This window comes from Meleagris gallopavo, chromosome 3 (assembly GCF_905368555.1).
Source record: "Meleagris gallopavo chromosome 3, MGAL_WU_HG_1.1, whole genome shotgun sequence".
In the NCBI taxonomy this organism is placed as follows: Eukaryota; Metazoa; Chordata; class Aves; order Galliformes; family Phasianidae; genus Meleagris; species Meleagris gallopavo.
Genome location: NC_139406.1, coordinates 52,043,476 through 52,069,556, shown reverse-complemented (window position 1 = coordinate 52,069,556; position 26,081 = coordinate 52,043,476). Strand labels below are relative to the sequence as shown.

The window sequence follows — 26,081 nt, the reverse complement described above, 5'->3', positions numbered from 1 at the left end:
TTCCCAATGCATCGTTTGAAAGTGACATTCCAGCCTCCCAGTGTTTGCTTGGTCCCTCTCAAGTGCTCTAATATCAATTGTAAAAAGTGATACAAATAATTAAACAAGACTGTGTGAATTTCAGGAGCAAATGTTTTCCATAACGTTCAAATTTCAACTTACATGAGCACATGAACAAATTTGGCTTAAATTACATTTCCAGCTAACATTATTAATTCCATCAAGGAAGCTTTGTGTAATACTAATTACAGACACCGATTATATAATTTCATCTTCCCTTGCCATTGAAGCTTCAGTAAAAAATCATCAAATGAAGGACATGATTATCATAATAATTTTAAATTCTTTTACCACATATACCCAAAAATGTTAGTACCATTGGAATCTTCTATGAGAGCACATACTTTTCAACATTTTGCATGAAATACATTCAGAAATTAAAAAAAAAAAAAAAAATAAGGAGGGAAAGTATTTTTCACTGCATTTTTATTTTGTTGCCAGCAATGTTTTCCTTTGGAATAGCCATTTGGCAGTAACACTGCTTTTTCAGTTTTTGTAGTTGTTTCGAATGGCATCACTATGGGTGACAAGCTATCCTGAAGTTATGTGGCCGTACTTTGACCTTGTGGATTCTTGACCATGGGGTGGGCTGTGCTACCTGCTATGGCAATGGTACCTTACCTTTACTTAAAGTAGCTGACAGAAATAGCCTTCTTAAATTTTAGGGGGAAAACCTGAGCAGAGAAACCAGTAAAAAGTATTTCAAATGCCATTAGTATAGTAATTGGAGAGGAACATCGTTCCTCTAAGGTAGCAGTGATAGCAAGCAGATTCCAGCCTTAGTTTGGAGCTGCAACAGCCTACAAATCCAGGAATCATTTACCACAACTGGAATAGTAACTGGATAGTACAGTAGACGAGAACACTACAAATTATGAGAAGTATCTTTAAGGAAAGATGTGCAATGTATGTAGAGACAATGTACAGCACTGTTTTCAAGTGCTAATGCCTTATTTTAGCATTAACACCCTGTGTTTGGGATAAAGAAAGATTAAGACTATAGAGACAGATGTTGCTGATTTGAATGAAATCCAGTGTATCCTCATCTTTGCATTTAATTAATACAGCTAATTTCTATTCCTGTTCATGCAACCCTAGATATTTTTTTTAGGAATTTGTAAGTAAAAATAGAAAAATGGCACTTTGCATGTAACAGCTTTGTAAGCATTTATTGCTAACTATAGCTGTTCTGCAATGAAATTGGAAACAACTGAAATCACCAATGTATTTACCTAATATTAATGTGCCTAAGCCATAAGACTGCTGTCCTGCCACATGCCTATTAATGGAAATATGTACATGTACACATACTGTCAGAATATCTTTTGCTTTGACATGCCTCTCCATTGCTTTTATTGTAATGTATTGACACGTAGCTGTTTTCACCATTGAATAATTTTCCAACTTCCATTTTGAATGTGTATGCTTACTTATTCTTTAATATGATTCCTTTTCATTTTCTGTTTTAAACAGCACGATAACTAGAGTTGAGAAACATTCTTCAAATGGAAATCTGTGCTATTCTCAGAAATGTTACAGATTTTCTTCTTTCTTCTAGGCATTGATTTTAAAGTGAAGTGTATAACACTGAATGGTACAAGAGTGAAACTTCAAATATGGTAAGTTTGAATCTGTCACAAATAAAAGCCAACTAATGTACATTACAACATGAAAAAATCTAATCTGTTTTTAACTGCACACCTTTGTAAAGTGCAACTGTTATGTTGTAGGTAATTTTAAAATTTGAGTTTAGTAAGTTAAAAAGAAAATAGTTACTAGGTTACTTTAACAAAATTCTACTGTTGCAGCATGCAAACGATGCAGGTCTACAAACTACATTAATTATTTTTAATGATATTAAAGTGAAAGTGAGAAAGCAAGAAAATTCTGTTTTTCACTAATGAACAAGTGCATGCACAAAAGACTGCCAAGAGAAAACTATTTTGATGAATCTTTGAGAACCTACACTATTTTTGTTTGTTTGTTTTGAGGCTTTTCAAATGAGTACTTAGGAATGCTGACAGCCATGTCTACAGGTATCCCATACAGAAGGTTACCTATATTTACAAGTATCTAACTTTTTGAGAAGTAAGTGTACATGAATTCATCAACCAGTATTAGACCTTAAGTTGCTCCACCTCAGGTTTTAGTACAAAAATCTTGAAGGCTTGTTGGCAGCTTTCTTAAGGCATAATTGCAGATGGGAATCTCTGCATCCTCTTACATTGTGTCTTTTTCCCCAAACTTATCTTCCACCTAAACCAGCTCCCTGTCTGTGTCACAGTTTAAAAGTGCTACTGTTCTACAGTTTGTTCATTGGTATCAAATTTATTTCTTTATTGGGGACTTTTTGTGATTTCTTTCAGGGATACTGCTGGCCAGGAACGATTCCATACACTCAGTACAAACTATTTTCGTGGAGCACAAGGCTTTGTTCTTGTATATGACATCACAAATCTGGATAGTTTTCAAGGTGTAACGAGCTGGATGAAAGACATACATGAGGTAAATAAATCTAACAGTGGTTGATCTTTTAATGAAGGTAATCAATGAGTTAATGCAATTATGTTTTAAATGACTGCATGAAATTTGTCATTATTCTTGAGCTGTGAGTTCCTAACCACAGTTTCTTACTTCTAACTCAGCACAAAGTATGATAGTAGGATTACTGTTATGTGAAACTGAAAGACCGCGTAGATTATCCAGAACAACCCCTTACTGATACAGGAGTGCTTTTTTGAAATAAATTGAAAATAAATCTCTTAATCCAGTTTTGCACATACTGAGTTAAAGTGCTTTTGTCACCAGCGTGACTGTTCACAAGACCAACAAGCCAATCTCCATGAGCTCATCCAAGGATTTTAATTAGCTTCAGTGTCAAAATTAACCAGTGATTTCCCATTCCTAATTCCATTATTTTTGCACAGTTGCTTCATCCCAAAAATCAAATTAAACAAATCAAATGAAAGATCCTATTTCCCCTTTCTGGATATTCCCTTTCAGAGGATGGTTTCAAGGGGGAGGAACTGACAACAAGGACTGTCTTTTTTTGGTGGCTTAGCTCAGCTACCTGTAGCACTGCAGGCAGGGAAATGTGGTTTCAGGTGACATAGGAAGTGATTCAACAGCACGTGGCTGCCAGACAAGGTGTTAGTTCCCATCTACTTTGTCCTGGGACTGAATATTTTCTCCTGCTCTGTTTCTGGAGCCTGTCAGATCTCTCAGAGCTTCAGTGTACCTCTCTAACGTGGTGGAAAATTAACAGCCAAAACGGTTGGGTAGGTTTCCACTGCATTACCAGGTTTATGAGGTTCACAGAAAGGTCTGACAGATATTAAACTTGGCATAAGGTAAGGGGGAGGAACAAGAAGGCCAGGAGAATAATGCGTGGGAACAATGTGAGGAAGGAACTGGGAAGGGAGGAGCTGACAAGCCCTCATGCATCAGGTCCTTGAGCTGATTGTAACCCAGTATGCTGAGCCTGTGTTACTCAGTCCCTCTTGATATGTTTGCCATTGGATAGAGACAGGTCCATTTTCTAAGTAATAACATGGAAGTTTGTACTTATTATGATTGTGTATGATTCCAAATAAGATAATGTTTGTTTTTGATTAAAATCAAAGAAACATGCAGACAGGTTGTTTTTTTTTTTAACAATATTTAACAACCTCCTCTGTGACTTGGTAGGAATATGATGTAATGGGTGGAAGAGCCCATTTCAGAAAGCAGGTTCAGAAAAAAAAAAAACATCAAATGAATCCTTTTTTCTTGTCACCCATTCAGTATACAGATGAATTAATGAACAACACACAGTCATATATCCAATAACATATACTTAGGATATTAATACTGTTGCTAAGACATTGCATATACATTACTTCAGTATGAAGAACATTACTATGGTAATGCAGTACATCATTATCCCTGACCTTACAGCTATCTTGGAAGTCTTAACGTCAACAGAGCGTAACTTCAGTAATGTGCTACAAAGGAAACCTGATGATAAAATATTCTTACTGACTTGTCTGAACACACTTCAACCTAAAACACGTGTTTTATCATATTGTTAAGAAAAGTGCGTGCCCTTCTGTCAGGCAAACCAACAAGTCGTAGAATCATAGAATCACAAGGTTGAAAAGGACGGACAAGATCATCTGGTCCAACTGTCCTCCCATTATTGTTGCCACCAACGTGCTACCACAAGCTTGTACGGTTTCATGATTAGCTACAATTTAACTCAGCACACAGCATGATAGCAGCTGAAAGTGTAGATTACCCATGTATATCCCCTGAGATTATATATACATATATAGTATGTGTATGTATATACATAGCTGTATTCTGAAAGTAACGCCTCCTAATTATTTCCATGGAAACAATAGATAGAAAGAACGCAGTAGCACTATTCAATAAAGCAAGTATTCAGCTACTGTAGGGGAACTGTTAGGTCATGACCTGAACTGATGATGGAGCACCTGGTGAAGGGGGTGGCTGGCCCAGGAAGCACAGGTGCAAACAATTTACCTGCGCTTCCCATGTGACCAGAAGGGGGTCCATGCCCTCCCCTCCCTAGGCTCATTTAAGGGCTGTGCTCTGAAGGGAGAACATCTCATGGACAAAGGCTGCTTTTTTCAAGAGTGTTTCACAGCCAGAGATTCTCATCACTAGCTGAGTGAGTCATTTTTTTTTTTTTCCCCCCTGTGTATGACTATTTGTATACCTAACAGTACTTTGCCTTGAGTACTTTGCCTTGTATTGCAGAGAACTTGTCAGAAGCAATTTTACTGCTTCATAGGATAGATAGCTACAAAATGCTATTTTTTTTTTTTTTTGACAGTCACACCACTAGCTCTGCATTTTCACCAGTGATGAGCAAGATTTTGTATGTCATGCTAATAAAAATCTGCACCGGTGGAGGTGACCCACTGTCACCACTGCTGAAACGTGTCACCCACCACCTCACCGTGCTCATATCTGCCATTTGCTCTCCAGAAATATTCAGCAACTGTCGGTGAATATCAGTAGGTGTAATTTCTCCCAATTGCAGGACTTCAGTGACACGTTATTGATTCATACACATTTCCATGTCACTTGCTGTCTTGTCAGACTGCTCCTCTTCTGCTGTCTGTCAGACGGTAACAAAATGTAGCAGAATATTGATGGGAAGCTTCTGATCTCTGATGTCATGGGCCAATATAATAAAATAGGAGGTACTACTTTTGAAGCAGCCCACGTGTGTATCATATGAAATATAGCCCTGACTTAATACAGTCATTGGAGGGGTCGTTTTGTCCTATCATCTTTAATTACAAAAACAGAATGGTTGAGTCACTGGGCTACTATGCACAAGCATAAACACACCATATCTGGGCTATGAGGCTAGGGTGGAGGGAAGGATGGGACTGGTCCTCGTGGCCACAGTGCTGAAAAGGCTTAGCTTAAATCAGCATAAGTCAATCAGGAAATCATACCTGCATGACCCTTTTTTCTGTTCTTGATACTTAAAAACTTCCATGTAAGAATACTCAAGCTATTGATACTAAGTCTGTTTAATCTTACTGCCTGAAAGTACTGCCTTAGTTTAAAATTTTAAAAACATGCAGAAATACTCAATTTAGGCAACTTCTAGGAATGTAAATTGCATGATTGATTGTACCAATCTCAAAGCTAGCAATTAGTGAATGTTGTAATGCAGCTAGATAATAATAAAAAATTTAATTTAGTCCAAGTGTGATATCAATTTCTGAAGTGTCTTGGTGAAAATATATGGGACCATTCATTGCAAAAGAAGTGTTTTTAAGCAATAACTGTTAAAACACAGGGCGTATCATGAAAATTAATTACTTGCTTCAGGATGGCAATGTTCCTTGCATTTGCTTTGATCTGTAAATGCAAACCAGTATTTCATACCCCAGAAATGACCAATATTCGAGTGGCTGCTGCTACAGCACCCTTAAAAATGTGCAAGGGTTTAAAAAAAAAAAAAAAAAATTAAGAAAGGAAACAGAGACTGGTTTTATTAAATGCCAGACTGATGAAGTTTACACCTGAACCAATCGAACAGGATTTTTTTTAATGAGTCAGTAATTACATTGCACTTTCTTCTTTTAATTCCATACACAGAGACTTTAAATGGAAAAAAATTAAAAAAAAAAAATCTCTTCAGTGGTAAGCTGTTGCTATTTTCAACTGTTGGAAAAATCTTAGCAATTCACCATTCCTAGAAAATCCATTGATTTCTTAAAAACTTGCTAGTCAGTGCTGTGATATTGCCAGTAATGTTCTCATAAGGTAAGGGGTAGGAACTAATTGAAATACGAAGAACATTTTTCAATTATTTTAAGTGTGGAATACAGCTCTTTCCTATTAAAAATGAATTATTGTTTAAGGATATTTAAGACATAAATACATGGTAGCAGATGTCTTATTGTACCACTTGTATTCAACACTAGAAGAAACTAATAGGATTGTTTATAAAAATGCTTACTAGAAAAATACACTTTCAGCTGAGTATCTTAGGACTTCATTGACAAATCCAGTACAGGCATATTAGATTCATAATGCACTCATTAGGAGCACAATCACTGTACGAAAATTACTTTAGAACCTGAAGCTGTTCATTATTCATAGGTGATGTCTTATTTATTAAGGTGTTCCCCCTGTCTGCTAACATGGTTTTTAGCTATTGAATGCAGCTGTTCTAAAAGGCTGATCCGATCTGGCCATTAAAAATCAAATACAATTTACCATGTGCCAAATCCAGTTGCAGAAAGCAGTTCTTTCCAAGATGTGTTGAGGAAGCTTACATACTGGCAAAAAAACTTTATGTGGTAGTGGTCAAATGCACAAAGAGGTACACAGAGAGGATCTGGATCTCCACCCTTGAAGACGTTGAAAACTCAGTTCAACAAGGCCTTGAGCAACTGTCGTAACTTTAAAGTTGGCCCTGCTTTGAGCACAGAGTTAGACCAGATGACTTCTGTAAGTCCTTGCTAACCTAAATCCTCACATGATTCACACATGATGTCTGGGTCACCAGAAACTAACATAGATGATAGGCTGTAGGTGTTTTTCAAATTCATTGCGCTGGTTTTCATTGTGCTGATGTGGCCATGAAGCTGGCATTACAGTATCCTAATGATTACCACCATGCTGGAAATTTTCTGCAAGCACTTGCAGATGTAATGTACTGCTGCTGGAATATATGAGCTTTCTTCTTGTGGTTTCTAAAAGAAGTGACCCCTTAACCAGGGTATTAAATGTTACCGCTTATTTTGCATTGTGCCATTTTCTGCTTCTGTGCAATTCAGTTGCTGCTGAGAGTTGGGATCTGTGACAGTATTTCTGCATTATGCTTAAATAAAAGCACTACAGCAAAGTGCTTTGCAAATATAAATTAATCTGACTTCAAACTGTTCTGAGTTTTAATTTCTCAGATGGGAAAGCTTGGTGCCAGAAGGATTGAATTGTTCCAATTCATAGGTGGGTTTATTGTTAGCACTTTTAGTAGACCTGAAAATTTCTTGTCTTTGTCGCCTTGCTAAATTGGTATGTCTCTAAACATATATCATACAGATTTGTTTGAGGATAAATTGTTCTAATCAAGTCAAAGTTTACTAAGAGACTAACAGATTCCATCGCTTGTACAATTCCACTGAAGTCCTGGAAACGAGACATTTGTAATTGAGATCTTAATGTGGCAATTGGAAAAGTACATGGGATGTACGGGATTCTCACAGATGTATCTGTGAGAATCATTATGTATGAATGCTACATGTGATGCTGTGGGGGCAAGGTATTCTGAACAAATTATTCTTCATTAGTACAAAGGATGCATTTCTGGTGTCATTGTCTAGCAAGCCGGAGGAAGAAGCTTCCAAGCTTTGTGACCTGCCCTAGATTTGCCTTTATCTAGCAGTAAGCTAATTCTGTTGTTCAGAAACAATTTTTGTTTCTGAAAAATAATGCTACACTTTTCCCTCTACTACCAGTCATTAGATTTTGTAGCATTAAAATAGCATATTTATCAGACTTGCGTTCTCAGATTCACAATTTGCACCCAAAACAAACTTCTGTTCCCATTTCAAACTGTAATCAGTGATCATAAAAATAGTGTGGCCCTGAACAACTGTGCTGTGGAAATATGGTGGAAGGCAAGGTGGCTTTTCTGGTGGAAAACCTCACTTCACTGGATGAGAGTTTTATACAAGTAAAGATCAGGAGCCTATGGTGCTGCTCCCTCATGTGGCCACCCATCACAGCAGCACAGCAGCGAGCTCAAACCTGATGGATCCAAACTCCACCAAAACTGCTCAACAAACATGGGCAGCCCCAAGGAATCTCACAATTTCCACTTTTAGGGGGGAAAAAAAAAAAAAAAAGTATAGTGCTGATATTGCCGTTTTGGAAATTCTCCAAAAAGATAGGTTAGATTTTCTCTTTTTATAGGAAGCTTCAGTAAATGTGGGCTTTAAAATGTTAAAAGCAGAGTAAAAACTCAGGAAAGTAACCAAAACTCTGATGTACTTTTGAGAGATAGCAAGGCAAAATGTTTTCCTTATTTCCAGTGTTCAAAGAAATGTACTTTTTTTTTTTTTCTTTTCGCCTTGATAACATTTTTATACTTTTCCATGACATGGGAAAAATGTTAGCTTGGTGAATGCTGGAGTGCCTAATAGCATCTTAATGACTGTAAAATAATCACCTTCTTTTAGCTATAGATTTAGCATTTGGAAGGCTTATTTCTGAGCAATAAATAACAGAGGATGAAAATACACTATCAGCTTTTAGAAGCAGTGAAGAACCATATTTTTGGCCCATTTGAATCAGTGTACCTCTGCAGTTTTTATGCCAGCTGAGTACGTGGTCAGACTTGTGCGTAGTCATGCTGAGTTAATCTTTTAAGAGCTCACCTGCAGAATCAGTTCTCAGAATGAAGGTCATTTTGTGTATATCGTTTAGTTTTCTAAGAAGAAAAAACTGCAATTTAACATCTTAAAAATCCAATTAAAGTGAAAACTCATTATTAAATTTTATTAATGTATGAATACATACTTACTGAAAGGCCAGGTGTCTCTAGCCTTTAAATTTTGTTCCTATTTGAAGTAACGCAGAAAGAACAAAATTCTTGCCCTTTGTGCAGAAATAAATTTGCAATGTGAATTTCATGTTTTTGTACAGAAAGGATGCCAGTGTTTCCCTTTGACATTTCACTTCAGAGTAAAGTCAAATGTCACTGGTAAAGCCCTTCTGCTACATACAACAGTCTTTCAAATAAATTGTTGATTGCGTGATCAGATTAAATTGTCTGTTTACTCTATTTTAAGGACTGCTGTGTGTGTATATGTATATATATGTATATATATATATGCGTGTGTGTATTTATGTAGGAGGACCACTGACCTTAATGGATAAAGCTCCAATGCATTTTGATCTATTAATCCAGGTTAGACAGATTGATTATTTTAGGCCTGTACTTTATACTCTAATGATGAGCTTACTTCATTTTAATACTGCATTATCTTGAACATCAGCTGGGGTTATAAAATGAGATTAGCTGACTCTAAAATGAGAGTGGATTGAAAAAATGAAATGGCATTCCTTAATAATAAATTGTGCCTGCTGCTGTACTCCTCAAATGAAGCAAGTTTGTTGTGAAAGTGCAAATAGACTAAAAATAATGATTCTGTCATCTCTTAATGAATAGAGATCTTTCCTTCAGTTTCTCTGAAGGGAGGTACTTGTGTCCATGTGCATCTGTGTGTGCTCTGGGGAACTGACGTGTCTTTACCTGAGTTTGTACAGATTCTGAGAATCAGGTTTTGTGGTCTCAAAGTTGTTAAGTCATAGCACAGGTGACAGCAGAGCAGCTGGCTTTCAGCGTGGCCTGCTTCTGGAGGTGACAGGTCATTTTTTATCCAATTTTATTGCAGCTGTAATGATGAATTACCAGTGTGGTTTTTTGTTTGTTTGTTTTGTTTCTTTTCTTTTTTTTTTTTTTTTTGAGAAGAGGCATCTTCTGTCATATTCTATGATATTGAATAGGTAGATGTGTTCGTGCATCTCTCTCCCTTTCAGTCTCTCCCCAGAAAACATTAGCTTTAATCCTCTCTGGAAGAGATATAGGGACACCCTACAGCTTGATTAGTGTTATAAAAATTAAGACTTTATTGGATACCAGAGATTTCATCAGCAGCATTGCAGAGAGAACAGCAGCCTTAGATCAAACCTTCTGAGTCATCAGAGAAAATGTGTGAGCATTTGCTTTCAAAGTACATTGTGGAAACAGATTACATTTGAGTTACTCGTCTCTAGACAGAGACATTTTTCCCATTTAGGTATCAAAAGTGGTTTTAAATACTGTTTTTAACAGCAAATGTCACTTTGCAATTTCCACTGTTCCATTTCCTTATCGTGATTGCAATCATCTATAGTTGCAATAGTTTATCTTAAAATAACACTGATGTAAAGCATCCAGTGCATTTCATAGTCATCCTGTATGTAACTGGATTAGTGGAACAAAGGATGGAGACAAGGTCAAAAAGCTAGATTTTTCCTCCTTTTGAAGTCAATGAGGTTTTTAAAATTTTACTTCATTAAAAAATATATTGCCTTCTTCCAAGTGTCTTGGAATAATCAAACTTCTATGCTGAGATTGAGCACTTGGACTGTAATTTTGCTGTCTGTGTGCAAAAGTGAAGTATGGAGAGGTACTTTTTCAGGTGTAGCAAATTCCTTAGTTTTTTTCTTTTCAGTGCTGGATGCAGACCTGACTAACATGCTAATCTGTAATCTCATTACTTCAGGGAGGGCAGCGTCTGTCACTTTGGAGCATTTCCAGTCACTTTGAAGCCTCAAGATCAAGCATTCATCAGAAGATGAAACCCATGCACCATATACTTTATTCCTCATGAAGGGTGTTCCAAATTATACCCTTTACTTTTAAGTAGCTTTTTCTTGCTCTCTACAGTCTTACCATTTTTCTCAGGGTCTTGGTAACTGATGAAAAACATTTCTGCAGATGAAAAGGTCAAGAAGAAACACAGCCTTTACTTTCAAGAGAATTGTGTTGATGGTTTATGTGAGTTGAAGTTATGTTGTTTTATTTTATTTATTTATTTATTTTTGTTAACTTGATGCTTATTTATGCTGGTCCTCTTTTAGAAAGCAGGTGATGAAGTGGACATAATACTGCTGGGCAACAAGTGTGATAAGGAATCAGAACGTGTAGTTCCAAAACATAAAGGAGAAAAGGTACCATTGATCACTGATGCTTTCTTTGGGTTCTCCTGAGTGTGTGTGACTATGAGCTGTTCCCCTGACAATGAAAAAAGGTTCCTGAATTCCAAAAATTCCGTTAGGAATTGCTCCAAAAGAACAGTGGTTTTGTTTGTTTTTTTTTTTTAACATATGAACAGAAATACATTAAATAATACCTGGCTGCTCTCTTCAGAGTACTGATTCTTATTTTGAAAGTTAAAATGATCTTAAATAGTTCTTAAATAGTTCCAGGCATGATAATTATTTTTCAAATTATAATTTAAAGTATTTTAAAATCTGCATTTTCAGAGCACTGTTCTAGTATGAAGTGCTAGCATATAATACATTGCACATTTTACATCACTTTATGATACCTGATGGCACTCATCAATGACTCTTTTTTGCAACAGCCTAACCATATAGAACTATTGTGGCAGCTTGCAGACTGTGATCTTAGTGATCTATAAGTAGTCCTAAAGAACACTGGACACGTACATTTTGGGGACATCCAGGTTCTCTAGTTCAAACTGTAGGTTAAGCAGCTGAGGCTACAGTATAGATTAGACTACAGGGGAAGAACTAGTGTTAAGTGGGGAGTACTGTTTTAAAGGCAAATATTACCATCATTGAAAACCTGAGGAGATCCAGGAGCCATTCAGTGGAAGAAGAAATTGCGATACTGATTATATGTCACAATGTAGATTGTGTGTGTGGCGCTCCAGAAACAATGCCTCCTATATTATTATACAGGGCCACAATGCCAGAGGCAGATGTTGGTGGTATGGCAGTCGAGGCTGTCTTCTCGCAAGTGTTCCATTACATTTTGTTGCTATGATGGCAGATGGCAGCAGAGGGGCAGTCTAACAGAATGGCGTTTGACGTGGGAGTGTTTATGAAGCAAAGTTTGAATTCCTCCATGTAGAGAAAAATGACACTCATTGGCCTTCATCGACAATTGCTGAATGTTTATGGAGCCCAAACAATGGATTTGAGCACAGTGAAGCTGTGGGTGATGCATTTTGGCAGTGGTGACAGCAATGTGAAAGACAAGCCATGTTCAGGATGGCCATGCAGATTTTCACGAGTGTGGCATGCAGGCTGTTTTTCATTACTGAAAAAAATGTGCAACTAAGCATGGTACCTCTGTTGTAAAACAGAGGAAAAATAATCTTGGAATAAGCCCTTCAAGTGTGCAGTCAGATAGTTGAGTCAGGCACATTATACTGTTTGAGGATTAGCATGCTGATCATTTCTTTCTGATTATATAAGTACAGATTAGGAAAACTTTAAAAGTAGCATAAAGTGTGTACATATGTGTACATGGGAAAAGGTTGCTGAAAGATACAGATATAGTTTCACTCAAAGAATACATTATCAGAAATCTGAATGCTCACTAGACACGTGTGCACAAGAGGGCAGTATTAGGGTTTTGCATGAGGTATTAACAGTGACATTTTTATGCATCCTTAACCATGCAATCAAAGCTTCTCTTTATGTAGTCTTCTTTTTTTTTTTTTTTTGAGGAACAAGTCTTCACCTCTTTACCAATGAGTCTGCTTTCTAGATTTCTTCTGTGTTCTGAGACAACTCCTCAGTTACACTGTTTTGTTCTTTAATGTGATTTTGAAATGCCAGAGAATCTTACTGAGACAGCTGGAGAAAGATTGCATTAGCAGAGAATGAGCTAATAATCTCACTTCGAAGATGAAAATATCCATATTAAAAGCAAAAATGGCTTACAGCAAGCTCTGCCACATAATAATTAATTCCATAGTACCTTATGAGTATAAGCTGTGAGTATTGTTCTGCTCAGAGTCTTGCAAGGAAGATCAAAGGATTCTCTGGGAATCTTACTGTGTGTATTGGCATCTCTATAGTAATCTGTTGTAACTGAGCAGCCATGATATGCCAGTATATAAACTAAAACAAAGAAATTGCTAAAAAAAATTGAAATTGCATCATTTTGATTACTCATAAATTGATATACTTAATTTTAACTCTGCGAGGGATTTTTTTGTATTAATAATCTGAAATGTTTGAACTTAACCTTTATGAGCTCCTCCGCTCCCCTCTCCCCCAATCAATATATATATATTTCTTACTGAAAAATAAATATAAATATTGAAGATTATACAACATTTTAGAATGTGTCCATTTTCCTCTTGTCACATCTTTCTAACAGAAATAGTCAAATAAAATGTTGTTTGTTTGTTTTCCTTTTCTCATCTTTGCATGCTTGACTTTAGAACTTATATTATATCTATGATATGATTAAAAAAAAAAAACAAAACAAAACTCCACAGTGATACAGTGCTAGGAATATTCCAGATAAATCTCTCTGACTCTCTATTAAGAAACCATAGCAGGATTTTTAGGAAATAGTATATTTTGAGATAAAAACATTAGAATAAAACTTTGCTTTGGAAAAGATAATGGCATTATTTATTTTCTTATTGTAAGTAAGATATAATCTTATTTCATATGAGTTCTCCAAACAGTTCTCAAGGATGATATAAAATTTCCAAGTACTATTATTGCCTTCAGTTTGTACGTGTATGTATTTATTTACAGGTATACACAAGATGTTCCCAAGGCAAGAAAAAATAATATTCTTTGAATATGCCTTTCCAGTTTCTTTGAGGTGATTTAGACAAAGCTGTACTCATACTTGCAACTGCATTAACATTTATTTTATTACTTCTTTCATCTATCCAAACTTGGAGATAACTTGCTTGTCACAATATTTACCAGTCTGCAAAGTGAATTTAAATAGTACGTATATTAATACATATATTTCTGGAGTTTTCCTCGTTGGAGATACTCAAAAGCTGCCTGGACATGGTCCTGGGCAGCCTGCTTTGGGTGTCCCAGCTTGAGCAGAGGTTGAATCAGGTGGACACACAGGTTCTTGTCAACTAGTCCATGATTCTGTGATTAATATTCTTTGTCCAACATCGTGCACAGATGGAGAAAATAGGAGTGCATTGATAGATGTATTTGACAACATCAGAAGGCCAATGTATTCAACGTTATTTTTTTCTTTTGTGTTGGTCTTTACATGTGGACCTTCTTCCCAGACTTCTGCATGTACTGGTGGGGCTTAGAGAGGAAGCAGATCAGCCATCAGCAGGAGAGCACTGGGTTAGAAACTGCTTAGGAAAATTGAGCTTGTCTGTGGGCATGATGAAGTTTACCCAACTGTGCTGAAGATGATCAGTAAGATTGAGGCCTCTCAATCATTTCTGAAAAATCATGATGCTTGTTAACTAGATAAAAGCTAGTATGACATCTATGTTTGAAGCAGAAGGGAAAGAAGGAGGGTTCACAGAACTACAGTCAATCAGCCTTCAATCCATGAGAAGGATCACGTCATCAAATCCTTTTCCATCCATTTAAAGGACAAGGAGATGATTTGGCAGAATCAACAGAGGGTAAATTTTGCTTTGCCACCTGGTTGCCTTTTATAAGACTAGAAAATGAATGTGTGAACAGAGGAATAATGATGGTTTGTAATATATTTTGAATTTAGGCTTTTGTCACTTTCACGTGGCATCTGCACTTGGAAGCCAGGAAATGTGAGCAGGACAAATGGGCCATGAGATGGAATGAAAATTGGCTGGACTACTTGATGCAAAGGATAGCAATTTAAGGTCATGTGTCTAGTTGGTGGCTAGTAAAGAACAGAGTACAGCAGAGGTCTATGGTGGGACCCAGATTATTCAACATTAGTGACCTGATGACAGAACAAGATGTTCACTGCAGTCAACTTGAGTTTAGAAGTAGTCTGTCTTAAGAAATATATCAGATAGCTTCTTCATTTTCAAAATTATATTTCATTATAGTATTTTGGAAAATAAACCATTTTGCTTGCTTTTTTCCTACCTTAATATTATCCTTACAATGTTTTAATTAAAATATTACACTCAAATTCTTGTACTTTCATGTCTTATTTTTGAATTCTCGTAAAGTGCCAGGTTTAGTTTTACTTTTTATTTTTTTAGGTTATTTCTAAAGTTCATTGAAAGCAATCACAACTGGCAATTGTAGAATGGCTTAGGCTTGAAGAGACCTTAAAGGCCATCTAATTCCAACCCCCTGCCATGTGCATGATTGCCATCCACCAGACCTGGCTGCCCAGGGCCCCCATTCAACCTAGCCTTAAATACCTCCAGGGATGGAGCATCCACAGCTTCTCTGGGCAAGCAATATTAGACTTATTAACCTAATGAAGAGCCTTCCAAACAAATTAAGTGGTTAGTATACGTTATGAGCAGTAGAAGTGTTTTCCTTGATTGGGATTGCTTTCTCCAGATGTGTACCAAGAGGGTATTACAAAGGCAATAAATAGACACTCCCATTATGGTTTTTCTGGTGGATATTTCTCCCACCTTGGTCTCCTCCCTTGGGAGGCAAGAGTCAACTGTTTTTTCTCCATGTATTTAACTGTATAAATTAAAATAAGTTCAAGACCTTAAAAAGCTGAGATTTTTGTAGTTTTTTTTTCTTTATGCCAATATATTACCTAACCAACTGTAAGAGAGGTGCACTGGAATTGAGCGAAAACAAGCAAATTAAATAAAATTAGCCAATATAAAATCTATGCTGCCAATTTCCTCTAAGGACTTTCATTATTCACCTATTACCGTAATATTTTCACATGCACATCTGTTCTTTGCATGTTTGTTATCTCTGTCCTTTTCTCTCTACTTGGTGAAAAGTTGCATTTCTTTTTTTTATTCCATCATGCCTGCTTTTCTGTGTCTTTTCTCAAATTTTTACCTGTCCTTTTCTGCAAGCATTCTGTTAATTTCCTGTAAATAATTGCCTAGGAAGCGATTCATTTTCTAAACAAATCAAAACATGGAGAAAAGATCCAGTAGAGTGTATCCTTACTTACAAGTAACATAAATTACATAAATTAAAAAAAAATATTTAAGACATATCTGAAATTTATAAACTGAGGATAAATATAGTGTAATTTATTGAGCTGATGTTTCCTTAGTCAATGTTTATGTAACATGTTAAGAGCTGTCAGAAACACCGACACATCTATTGCTATTAGTATTAATATTTTTTTTCTATTTTCCTAAAGACTGTTCATCCCATTGCCAACTATTTTATTTTTTTCCTCCAGCTTGCTTGGGAACATGGGATACCCTTTTTTGAAACCAGTGCCAAAGATAACGTGAACATTGAGGATGCATTTTCAGTTTTGACTAAGGAAATACTGGAAAAGGTAGGATGAGAAAAAATTAAAAGGAAGATTTCAGGAGTAGAAGTACAGGATAGCTTTAGTGAAGAACAACTATTGCTGGTTTGCAGTGATATTTGGGAGGATCCCATAGCTGTAGACATATGAGGAGAGATATACAGAAAAAGAATTGTGAGAGAACAGAGGAGAACAGGTACAATATTGCTCAAGGAGAAGATAAAAACTCAGGAAAGCTGCATTTGTGGCTTTTCTTTCCACCCTTTTCTTCAAAGGAAGGGTTAATACTAGGGGGTTACAGGATAGTTCCATTTCTGTGCCAGGATAATTCCTTTTTTTTCTTGAAGTTTCCTCAGAATATGCAAACTGTTATGAGGCAACATATTCATGAAAGGAGCAGACATTTTATGTTCAACAATTAAATGTTTCATCCAAGAATCATAGCTGTTTGGTTGATTTACAGTAGTGCTTTTGAAGTTATTAGAATCTAAAAAGCTGAGTTAATTAGTAGTAGAATCAATATTGTAGCTGTCACAATCAGCATCTTTAACTACCTAGCTTGTGTTGGTGAAAAAGGTCCTTGCTACTCAGGGTTTCCATACAAAAATCTTGTGTGGGACTGAATTATTGTTAATTAGCTATGAAAATGTTTTGCATCACAATTTATTTTTAGACAGTAGAATATTATTTTAGACATTAATGGATGTTCTTCATGCAGTGCATTATCACTGCCATTCATCACCAATATCAGTTATATGAAACTAGCCTTCCATTCCGAATACTCTTGAAGTCATAATAAAGATAAATGAGCAAAATTACTGACAAAGTCACAACTTACACTGTTTCCATTAAATAGCCATAGGAGGTGGTCAGGATAGTAGCTGGGGACTGGACTGCTTCTAAATGAGGGTCTTGTTCTGTCATACAATAACACAAGCGTTAGTTTATTGGGTTGTTTTGTTTTGTTTTTGATATATATGATTTTGGTTCCCTTAGCATGAAAATAAACTTGGCAACTTAACTGCCAAGTCAACTGTCATTTAGATGATGAGGACAATGACAAGTCTTCAAATAGCTGGAAAAAAAAAACAACTCTGATTTTTCTTGTAAATGAAAAAGATGTTTTCTACTTTAAATAAATATTTGTAGAATGAAGCATGAAAACTACAAACCAAAAGCTATGATCATAGCTGCTGCAAAGACAAATATTTGTGAAGCTATAATCTCTGCACAGTGCCTTTAGTAAAATCTGAGAGAATTATCAGCAGCATTCAGAAATGGTGTTTGGGCATTTCTCACTCCAAGACTGCTTGCATTCATTTTACTTTAAATGGAACTTTAGTATTCCTACTAATCTTCATGAAAATCAATAGAGTTTTAGTGTGGCCATGCAAACAAATGTAGACCATTATACTCCAGCATGGAGTATAATTATTAGAACTGCTTGATAATGCAGTTGTACAGTCTATGTGCATGCATTTGTGTTTGGAAAATACGTCCTTGGGAATTTTTGTAGTTTGTCTGTAGTAATATTTCACTCTAGAAATATTTGCAATCCATACTGGGGCCTCATTTACGATTACTTTGGTGTATAATTTGCAATTGTTTGTGTAAGGAATCTGTTGATTTCAACAAGAAATCCTTTAGCCCAGTTGGTTCTGCCACTGGCCTGAGAAGAATGAGTTCAGAGGAAAAAAAGGAAAATCCATCATACAGTTTCATCATGGTTATCATGTTCAACAAAATAATTTGCTTGTTCATAAAACTGTGAAATCTGAATATACTACTTAAATTCTAACTTCCTGTAACTGATGAATGTGTGGAGAAGAAAAAATGTGGTAGGAAGTGTGACTAGTAACTGTGAAAAAATGACACGACAGATGTCAGTCTAGATCACTTCAGTCACACATTCACTCTGCAATAGCAAGATATGTTCATACAGCTTTGCACAGCGCTTTGGCACGAGACAGCTATGTCTGAGGTAGCAGGATACTGTATCTTGTTTACTTCTGCAGTAGGATCATCTAGACTAATGAGATGCTTCAGTGGTGGAAGCTTGTCACTGCTTTACTAGTCCCATAGAGGAAACTTGTTTTAAGGAGCATTCCTGGAAATTCAGTATGGCCTTGATTTTTGGAGGTAGGTTGAAATCATTGAGAAGATAGGCAGGCAGGCAAGCTGGCAGACAGTAAACCATTTTCAGATGCATTGTATCTACATTCATCTCAGGACATTTTGGATTTTTTATATGCAGTCTTGTTTGCTATCTACCATGGGCATTTTTTTAAACTACTTTTAATAGCAAATGTGTAGATGGGGAAAATCAACATCTGGAGTTATAGAGGTCATACTGAAATAATGAGCTTCTTGATTCTTTTGAGATTTAGAACAAGTTGTGGTTCAAATGAGTATTCCCAACTGGAACTAAAAGGTAAATTTGTTTTATCATCATTTTGTGCTGCTTTTTTCTATTTGTAGAATAGATTTAAATCAGTAGAGCACGTTACTTTTATAAGACACTGCTATTTCTACTTTTGTGGCTTTACTTTTATTGGGCTTAAGAGAGGAAGATTACTTCTGTATCTCAGTGATTCAGATAACTGAAGCACTATTTAATTTTTCAGATATTTATAGTCTGTGAAAACCATTCTCTGATGAGCCTCAATGCCACAGCTCTAAATTGCATGGGTAGTCTCATTAAAACAATCAGATGTTATTTGAGAACTTACACTGGTAACAGCTGTGGAGTTATACCAGATTTTGAGAATAGTTAACTCATAGTTTTCAATCATAACAGTTAATAATAACTGTTTTTTTATTGTATTGGAAGGGCTGTAGAGGAAATGAATGTTAATGGCACTTAAAGCCTTTCCCAGAGGTTTTCTTAGACCTGTTGACAAATAACATTTTAATTCATAATTCTTACAAGTCTCAGAGAGGCCTAAACTGGCTTATTAATTGATGGCAGCTGTTCCTTAGCAGTGTTCCTTGTTGCCTGTGAACTATTTGTACCTGTGACTCAGTCCTCAAAAAAACAACCAAACCCCCCAAATTACCACCGAGAATGCAGTTAAAATTTGCACTTTAGTGTGGTTTGTCTTCATGGCTGACAAGCAGTACTCTTCTCAATTAGCTTTTTAGAAAGTCTTGCAAGGCTTTGTATTTCTCTTTGTGGGTGCAGTGGCTGGTATTTTTCTAAACTAGGAGCAGAAGGATGGAAACTATCGGCAAGAAAAGGAAAAAAAAAAAAAACAAAAAAAAAAACAAAACTGAATTTCTTGCTCTCTTCTGAAGTCTGCTATAAAGCTAACCAAAACTTAAGTTCTGTCTACCTCCTAAGACTGATCAACTGCTAAGATTATTTCAATATTATTTTAAATAAATACAGATTTTCTGAGCAGTGTAGAGTCAAAATTCATTTAAGAACTTTCCTTGTACTGTTTATGTTAACATTTAAAGTTTAACAGTTGGATGTAATTTGAGATGAAAATTTGAAAGTAGCAGACCTCAGTTCTATTTTTCCTTGATCTCTTTAACTTCCCTTCCAAGGCAACAAGATTTTTGAGATAACACAGTATGTCCCAGAATACTCTGCAGATAGAAAGTCTACAGCATTAGTTCATACTGCATTAGACAGAGATAACTGCACAGAGACAGAAAATTGCTTCAACCAGCCACTCCAGCTGGAGCTTGCAGTGCAGATACCAAATTTAATTCACTGCAAGACACAGATCCATAGGAAATCAGAATTCATTATTGCCATGGTTCTGGGAATTGTAGTTTGTCCGAAAGATCCCTATCTTAAGCAGTGTACATTCAGTATTTATTATCCTTAGTCATGTATGAAGCCCCTGGCTTTATTTGTCCTTTACTTATCTTGTACTGATCACAGAATATTAATTCTTCGTAAGGTTTTTCATAATGCTCTTAATGCTGTATTTTAGATCTATTCTAGATTTTTAGCTTCATAACCTTCCTAGTAACTCTAAGTAGTATGTTCAGCATTGCATACATGGAAACTGTGGAACAGACGTTAAAAGCAAAAAGGATCACATAGCATTGCAACAATGTAGGGCCTAATTTTACTATACAATCTTGTTTAATTCAAAAAAATCTGTTCTGAACATTGAATAAACCAGACATTCTTCTGGAAATGGTAACGTATTAGACCATGTAAATCAAAAGTAAATCATAATGTTTGAGTATGCAGGATGAGATTCTTGTTAGTGTGCAACCTTAGCCAGCAAAAATGACTAGGCTGGTGTAGTTGTCTGGAACCATCTACAGTCAGTGGAAAGAAATATGCCAAATGAAACTCTGTTCTGGAGGTGCCTTTCTCCATTGATAATAGAGGACTGTGTATATCAGCTTTTCTGGTTTTATATTTAAAGTTAAATAAGTTCAAGGAGACCGAAGTAAAGTTAACACAGTTGACTTGCTTCTGGCATTGACTGACTCTGAAAGAATCATAGAATCATAGAATGGCCTGGGTTGAAAAGGACCTCAAAGATAATCTAGTTTCAACCTCCCTGCTATGTTCAGGGTTGCCAACCACCGGACCAGGCTGCCCAGAGCCACATCCAGCCTGGCCTTGAATGCCTCCACAGATGGGCATCCACAACCTCCTTGGCATCCTGTTCCAGTGCATCACCACCCTCTGTGTGAAAAGCTTCCTCCTAATATCTAACCTAAACTTCCCCTGTCTCAGTTTAAAACCATTTGCCCTTGTTTTATCACTATCCACCCTAGTAAACAGTCATTCTCCCTCCTATTTATGTGCTCCCTTCAAGTACTGGAAGGCTGCAATGAGGTCTCCCTAGAGCCTTCTCTTCTCTAAGCTAAACAAGCCCAGCTCCCTCAACTTTGATCCTGAATTTACTCAAATGATCACTAGGGTTGGAGTTTTTTAAAGCATAGGTTTTTTTCTTAAGTTTGTAGAATAACTGCAGTACAACATTGTCATAGTCACATGTTAATAACAGGAGAGGGAGATAGAGACCTATGCTTTGTTAGTGGGTTAGATGTTGTAGAATAGCAGGTTTTGGGAACAAAGACTTCCATTCCCATCTCTTGAAGAAGGTGTTCTGCAGCAGTGTAGTCTTCTCTTTATCCTCTCCTATTCCTATCCCTGCCCTGGAAGTGATCACTTTCCCTGCTAATACATCTGATACTGCTTGTGCCTAGTTGGGAAAGGACTGTCTTGTATTTTGAACAATTTCAAGCCTAGAATTAGAGAATACAGAGAAAGTAGGACTCAAGGAAATTGTAGGACTGATCTTAATAATTGAGCTCGTATCTTCTGGCTGTGCAGGTGCAGAAGTCCCCTAATATTCATAGCACAAGGTCCTCTGCCATGCTTTGCTAAACTTTGTCAACCATTACTATTAAATATAAACAGAAAGACTGCAGTCATTAACCACAATAATTCTGTATTTAGAGAGAATACATTCCCCAGAGTTTAGAGAAGTTATAAGTAGTAGTAGCTTCAGTTACAATCTCTTCTGCTTATTTCTCTAAAACCAGTAGCTTTCCAGCAGGCACTCTGGGTTTCCCTCCACTCTGGATGGGGCATCTAAATGTATAGAGAAAAATTCTACCAAACCAGTGGTGAACTGTCTCCAAAATACATAAAAATACTGAGAACTGGTGCCACAGTAGGTAAATCCAACTTGGCTTAATACTGCTAATCTGAACAGATTTCCAGCAAGGACCAGGCTACTGATCTTAACTGAGCTGTATGAATTTATTACATTAGAAACCATTCAAAGAACTTCCCTTATTTTCTGATGCTATTTCTTTTTGTATACAAACTTAGCTTTATTTACCTGATTAAAAATTAATAATTAGAGGTATACCAGTCATTACAATTAATCTGTCTACAAGTTAGCTATCTACTGCAAGATAGTGACACAACCTCTGCCTTAGAGCTGGTGATGAGACCAGATGGCTGTGGGGAGTAGCTGATTCTATCTGATTTTCTCCACTGGTTCTGCAGGGAGCTTAGTATGCTTAAACAGATGCCTGTCTGCTTGGTGAGACACATCTGCTGTGCTAAACTAGTATTTTAGCAATAGATTTCAATATCTTACTAGAATCACTACTGGGTAGAATAGCATCTATTTCTTCAGCTTTATTTTCAGGATTTCACTTTGTCCATGATGCTGAAGTGGAAAATTGAGCTTCTTCATACCAACTTGGTTCCTTTCACCTTTCTGCTGTTTTCAGTTGTTTGTTGGCTGCCTTGCAAGGGAAGAGTTTCATTAGGAGGAGCTGAAATGTGAGCTAGGAGAGAGCCCTGAGTGTGGAATGTTGCCTGCCTTGTTCTCTGAGATGGGCAAAATTTGCATACTTCCCTCCTTAATTTCATGTGAGGAAGGTGCTGCAGCTCTTCAGGGCTTCTTCTCCGCACTATGTGGGACTGCACTCATTGCTTCAGCTCTTCATGCAGGACTCGTAGCATCTCTTCAGGTTATGATTATGCAGTTAAATGTGTGCAAAGCACACCTGATTAAATGAATCGCAAGCCTTTATCTGCTTGATGAAGATCCTGTATGAAAGACTTATCAAACTGAAGTGATATTTTAAATCTTCAACATTTACATGTATATTAAAACAAACGATTATTTATTATTTGTGGAGAGATAGTTCTTGTCTTTCTGTCCTGGGTAATTTGTTGTTAAGCACTATGAGGTAACGATTTTACAGACAGTATGAACAACTTTGTTGTCAAGTAGGTTTTGCCATTATTAATCACCTATAGTGCTAAGCATTTAAGGAATATACAACTTACTGTCCTTTAACTGAAAGCACTAAATGAAAACACTCAAGGCCAGACTGGAGGAGGCTTTGAGCAACCTGATCTAGAGGGAGGTGTCCCTGCTTATAGCAGGGGGTTGGAACTAGATGATCTTAAAGGTCCCTTCCAAGTCAAATCATTCTATGATTCTTTGAAATTACTTATAACCTAGAACACTTTAAAATTACCTCTTTCCTTTAAAGTTAAATAAATTCCTCATGAATTCAGAAATTGTTCAGAATTTTTTTTCTATATTTTTCTATAACACTCTTACTACTTGAACTGATTTCTTTTTTCTTAAGAAAAAGCAGGTGTGAAATGAAACCTTCTCAGCTTATGTCCGCAGTAATCAGCGCTCAGTATTGCTTCTTGGTCTCAACAAAAGTGCATTTTAAATTTCGCACCATTATCTTCCAGTTTTTTTTTTTTCTCAGTATCTTGTCTCTGAACCAGAATGACGTCATGTTCTTGAGGTGACAAAGGGTATGGTTGATTAGATTCTTTTGGAAAGGATTTCATACTTTGTATTTACAATCACCGCTCGAAGACTATAAAACACTGTCTCCATGTAGCACAAGTCCTAACGGCAGCTCCTTGTATTCAAGCATCTTACAAAGCAGAAAAAAAATGATTTCATGCATCTTCTCCAGAATTTTAGGTCATGTTAAGAATTGTCAGCTGAAGGGACGTAAGTCTTATTTTAGCATTAGGAAACATTTATTTTCCCTGCATTTAGATTCATCTAAGTAATTTTAGCTGAACCTTTCTGGATATAGTCAGACAATTCTGTGGCGTTGTATGTGTAATTACTGGATTTTAAATAATGACTAGCATTGGACTACATTATGCCACTTTTTTCTTCCCCCTTTTTTCCCTGCACTTTGGATATCATGGATTCCAGCTGGGACAGCTGTCCTTTCTGGAAGCTTCTCTGTATTGTGAGAAGTGGTAGTTTATGACTGTTGGGTTTGGGTTGAGAGAGGAATGTGGTGGTTCCAGTGGTTGCACTGACTTCTCTGTAGATCACTGCATACTTGGTTAACCTACCAAGAGGCATACGCAAGAATGGCAAGTAGAGTTCAGACTTTTTTTTTCCAATCTTTATGTCATTGTGTTTGAGTTCACGTTTCAATGTTCATATTTTTAGAGTCCAAAGTTGCAACATTTACTAGTACTGTATTGCACAACTGGTTTTGATTGTTTCTCTGGTCAGCACTAATTATCTAGTTGTGTTTATTGCCGAAAGGAAGAGTTCTGGTTTTGCTGATTTTAGTTTTTAAATCTGCTTTTGCAATCTGCAAATAAATGCTTTACCAGGACAGAGAGCTGCTATGATAATTCTATCATGATAAAGACTGAGTTGTTTCCATTTGGGGCTATTTATGTTTTTTTATAATGGATTTAAGAAAATACAGCAACTGCAGTGAATTTCACAAAATGCAGTATCCTTTTTATCAAGTAATAGTTTATGCCTTTTTCTAATGGGTACCCTTGACCTATATTTCCCTATTCATTTCAACTAGATTTTTGCATCTCAGACCTAATTCTTCAAAGATTAAGATAATTAATAACAAATCTGTGAAAATTAGTTCAGTCAACAGAAGAACTGGTATATCTTGACCAATTCATGTAAGTATTTACATGATGGTTTCTAGCATCTCCTCAGAAGACATTACATCCTCTGTCACCTTCAGAGTTAGAAGAGATGTTTGAGGCACCTGTAGAATGTAAATACACCAAGCTGTAACTTGCAGGAGCATCAGTCTCCCTTTAATTTATTAGAAAACTCTAATCTCTTATTTCAATATGTAAAGGGAAAACGTATCTAGTGGCTTCATCAGGTCTTTTACACATTAAAATATGTGAAAATTCAAGTTTCTCAACTACTGCTTTCCAGTTATCTTAATTAAATTTTTGCTTTCATTTGTTTTACAGAAATCCTGGGTATTATATGACTTAGATGTTGTGGATCTAAATGAAAGTAAGAAGAGAACCTGCTGTGCATTCTGAAATATCGTTTATTATTTCATTTCCTCTTCAGAGAATATTAACTATTACAAGGGAACATAAAAAATTTTTAAAAGGGATTCTGTAATCCCAAAGCACAGAATTTAGGCATCCTTTTTATTACAGAAACGTTGCTGCCAAATATTTTGACATGTTTATATTTTTTTATTTTTAATATGAATTTAAAATAATTATCTGACGTTTGAATCATTTGCATGCAAATGGTTGCACAGGTGAAATCTAAATGTACTAATTTTTCTCTTATTAAAAACATGTACTTTAACATTTTTTTGTCCTATTCGTATCAGATTTTTAATTTTCATGAACATTGGCATCACACAGGCAACCTTTCAATACATGAAATCATTTATACTGTCCTCGAGATAACATATGTTTAATCAGCTTATACTCAGTGTTGTCCTGTAAGATGATTTTCTGCAGATTTTTGGTTTTGTTTCTTTAATATCCATTTCTGAAATGTATGTCTTACTGGAAAACTTTTGAATAGGGAAGTTGCAGAGATGATGGCTGAGATAAAAGAATATACCATACACAGTATCTGTGGGTTGCTGAGCCCCCCTTAGAAAGTAGAAAATATAAAACAACAGAATGCTCGTATAGCCTTATCATTCCATAGAAACATTCACATGGGTTTTAGCAGCATACCTGCATTTCCAAGAGTTCTTTTTGTCATAAATGATGACTGTGTTAAAAATGTATGCAGTGTTTGTTTGATTTGTATTATTTTCT

At 36.2% G+C, this 26,081-nt stretch overlaps 1 protein-coding gene across 5 annotated transcripts in view; it reads left to right on the top strand.

Annotated features, from left to right (window-relative positions):
* LOC100545318 (ras-related protein Rab-10-like) overlaps positions 1-25,616 on the top strand; it is a 30,573-nt gene extending 4,957 nt beyond the window's left edge. Inside the window, exons 2-6 of one of the 5 annotated variants that reach the window (XM_085220982.1) lie at positions 1,619-1,679; positions 2,427-2,565; positions 11,224-11,313; positions 16,454-16,555; positions 25,260-25,616. In XM_085220982.1, the coding sequence (XP_085077108.1) occupies positions 1,619-1,679; positions 2,427-2,565; positions 11,224-11,313; positions 16,454-16,555; positions 25,260-25,334 (467 nt within the window). In that variant the 3' untranslated portion in view covers positions 25,335-25,616. The other 4 variants (XM_085220985.1, XM_085220986.1, XM_085220983.1 and 1 more) reach the window with 4 other exon arrangements.
* The last annotated feature ends 465 nt before the right edge of the window (positions 25,617-26,081 follow it).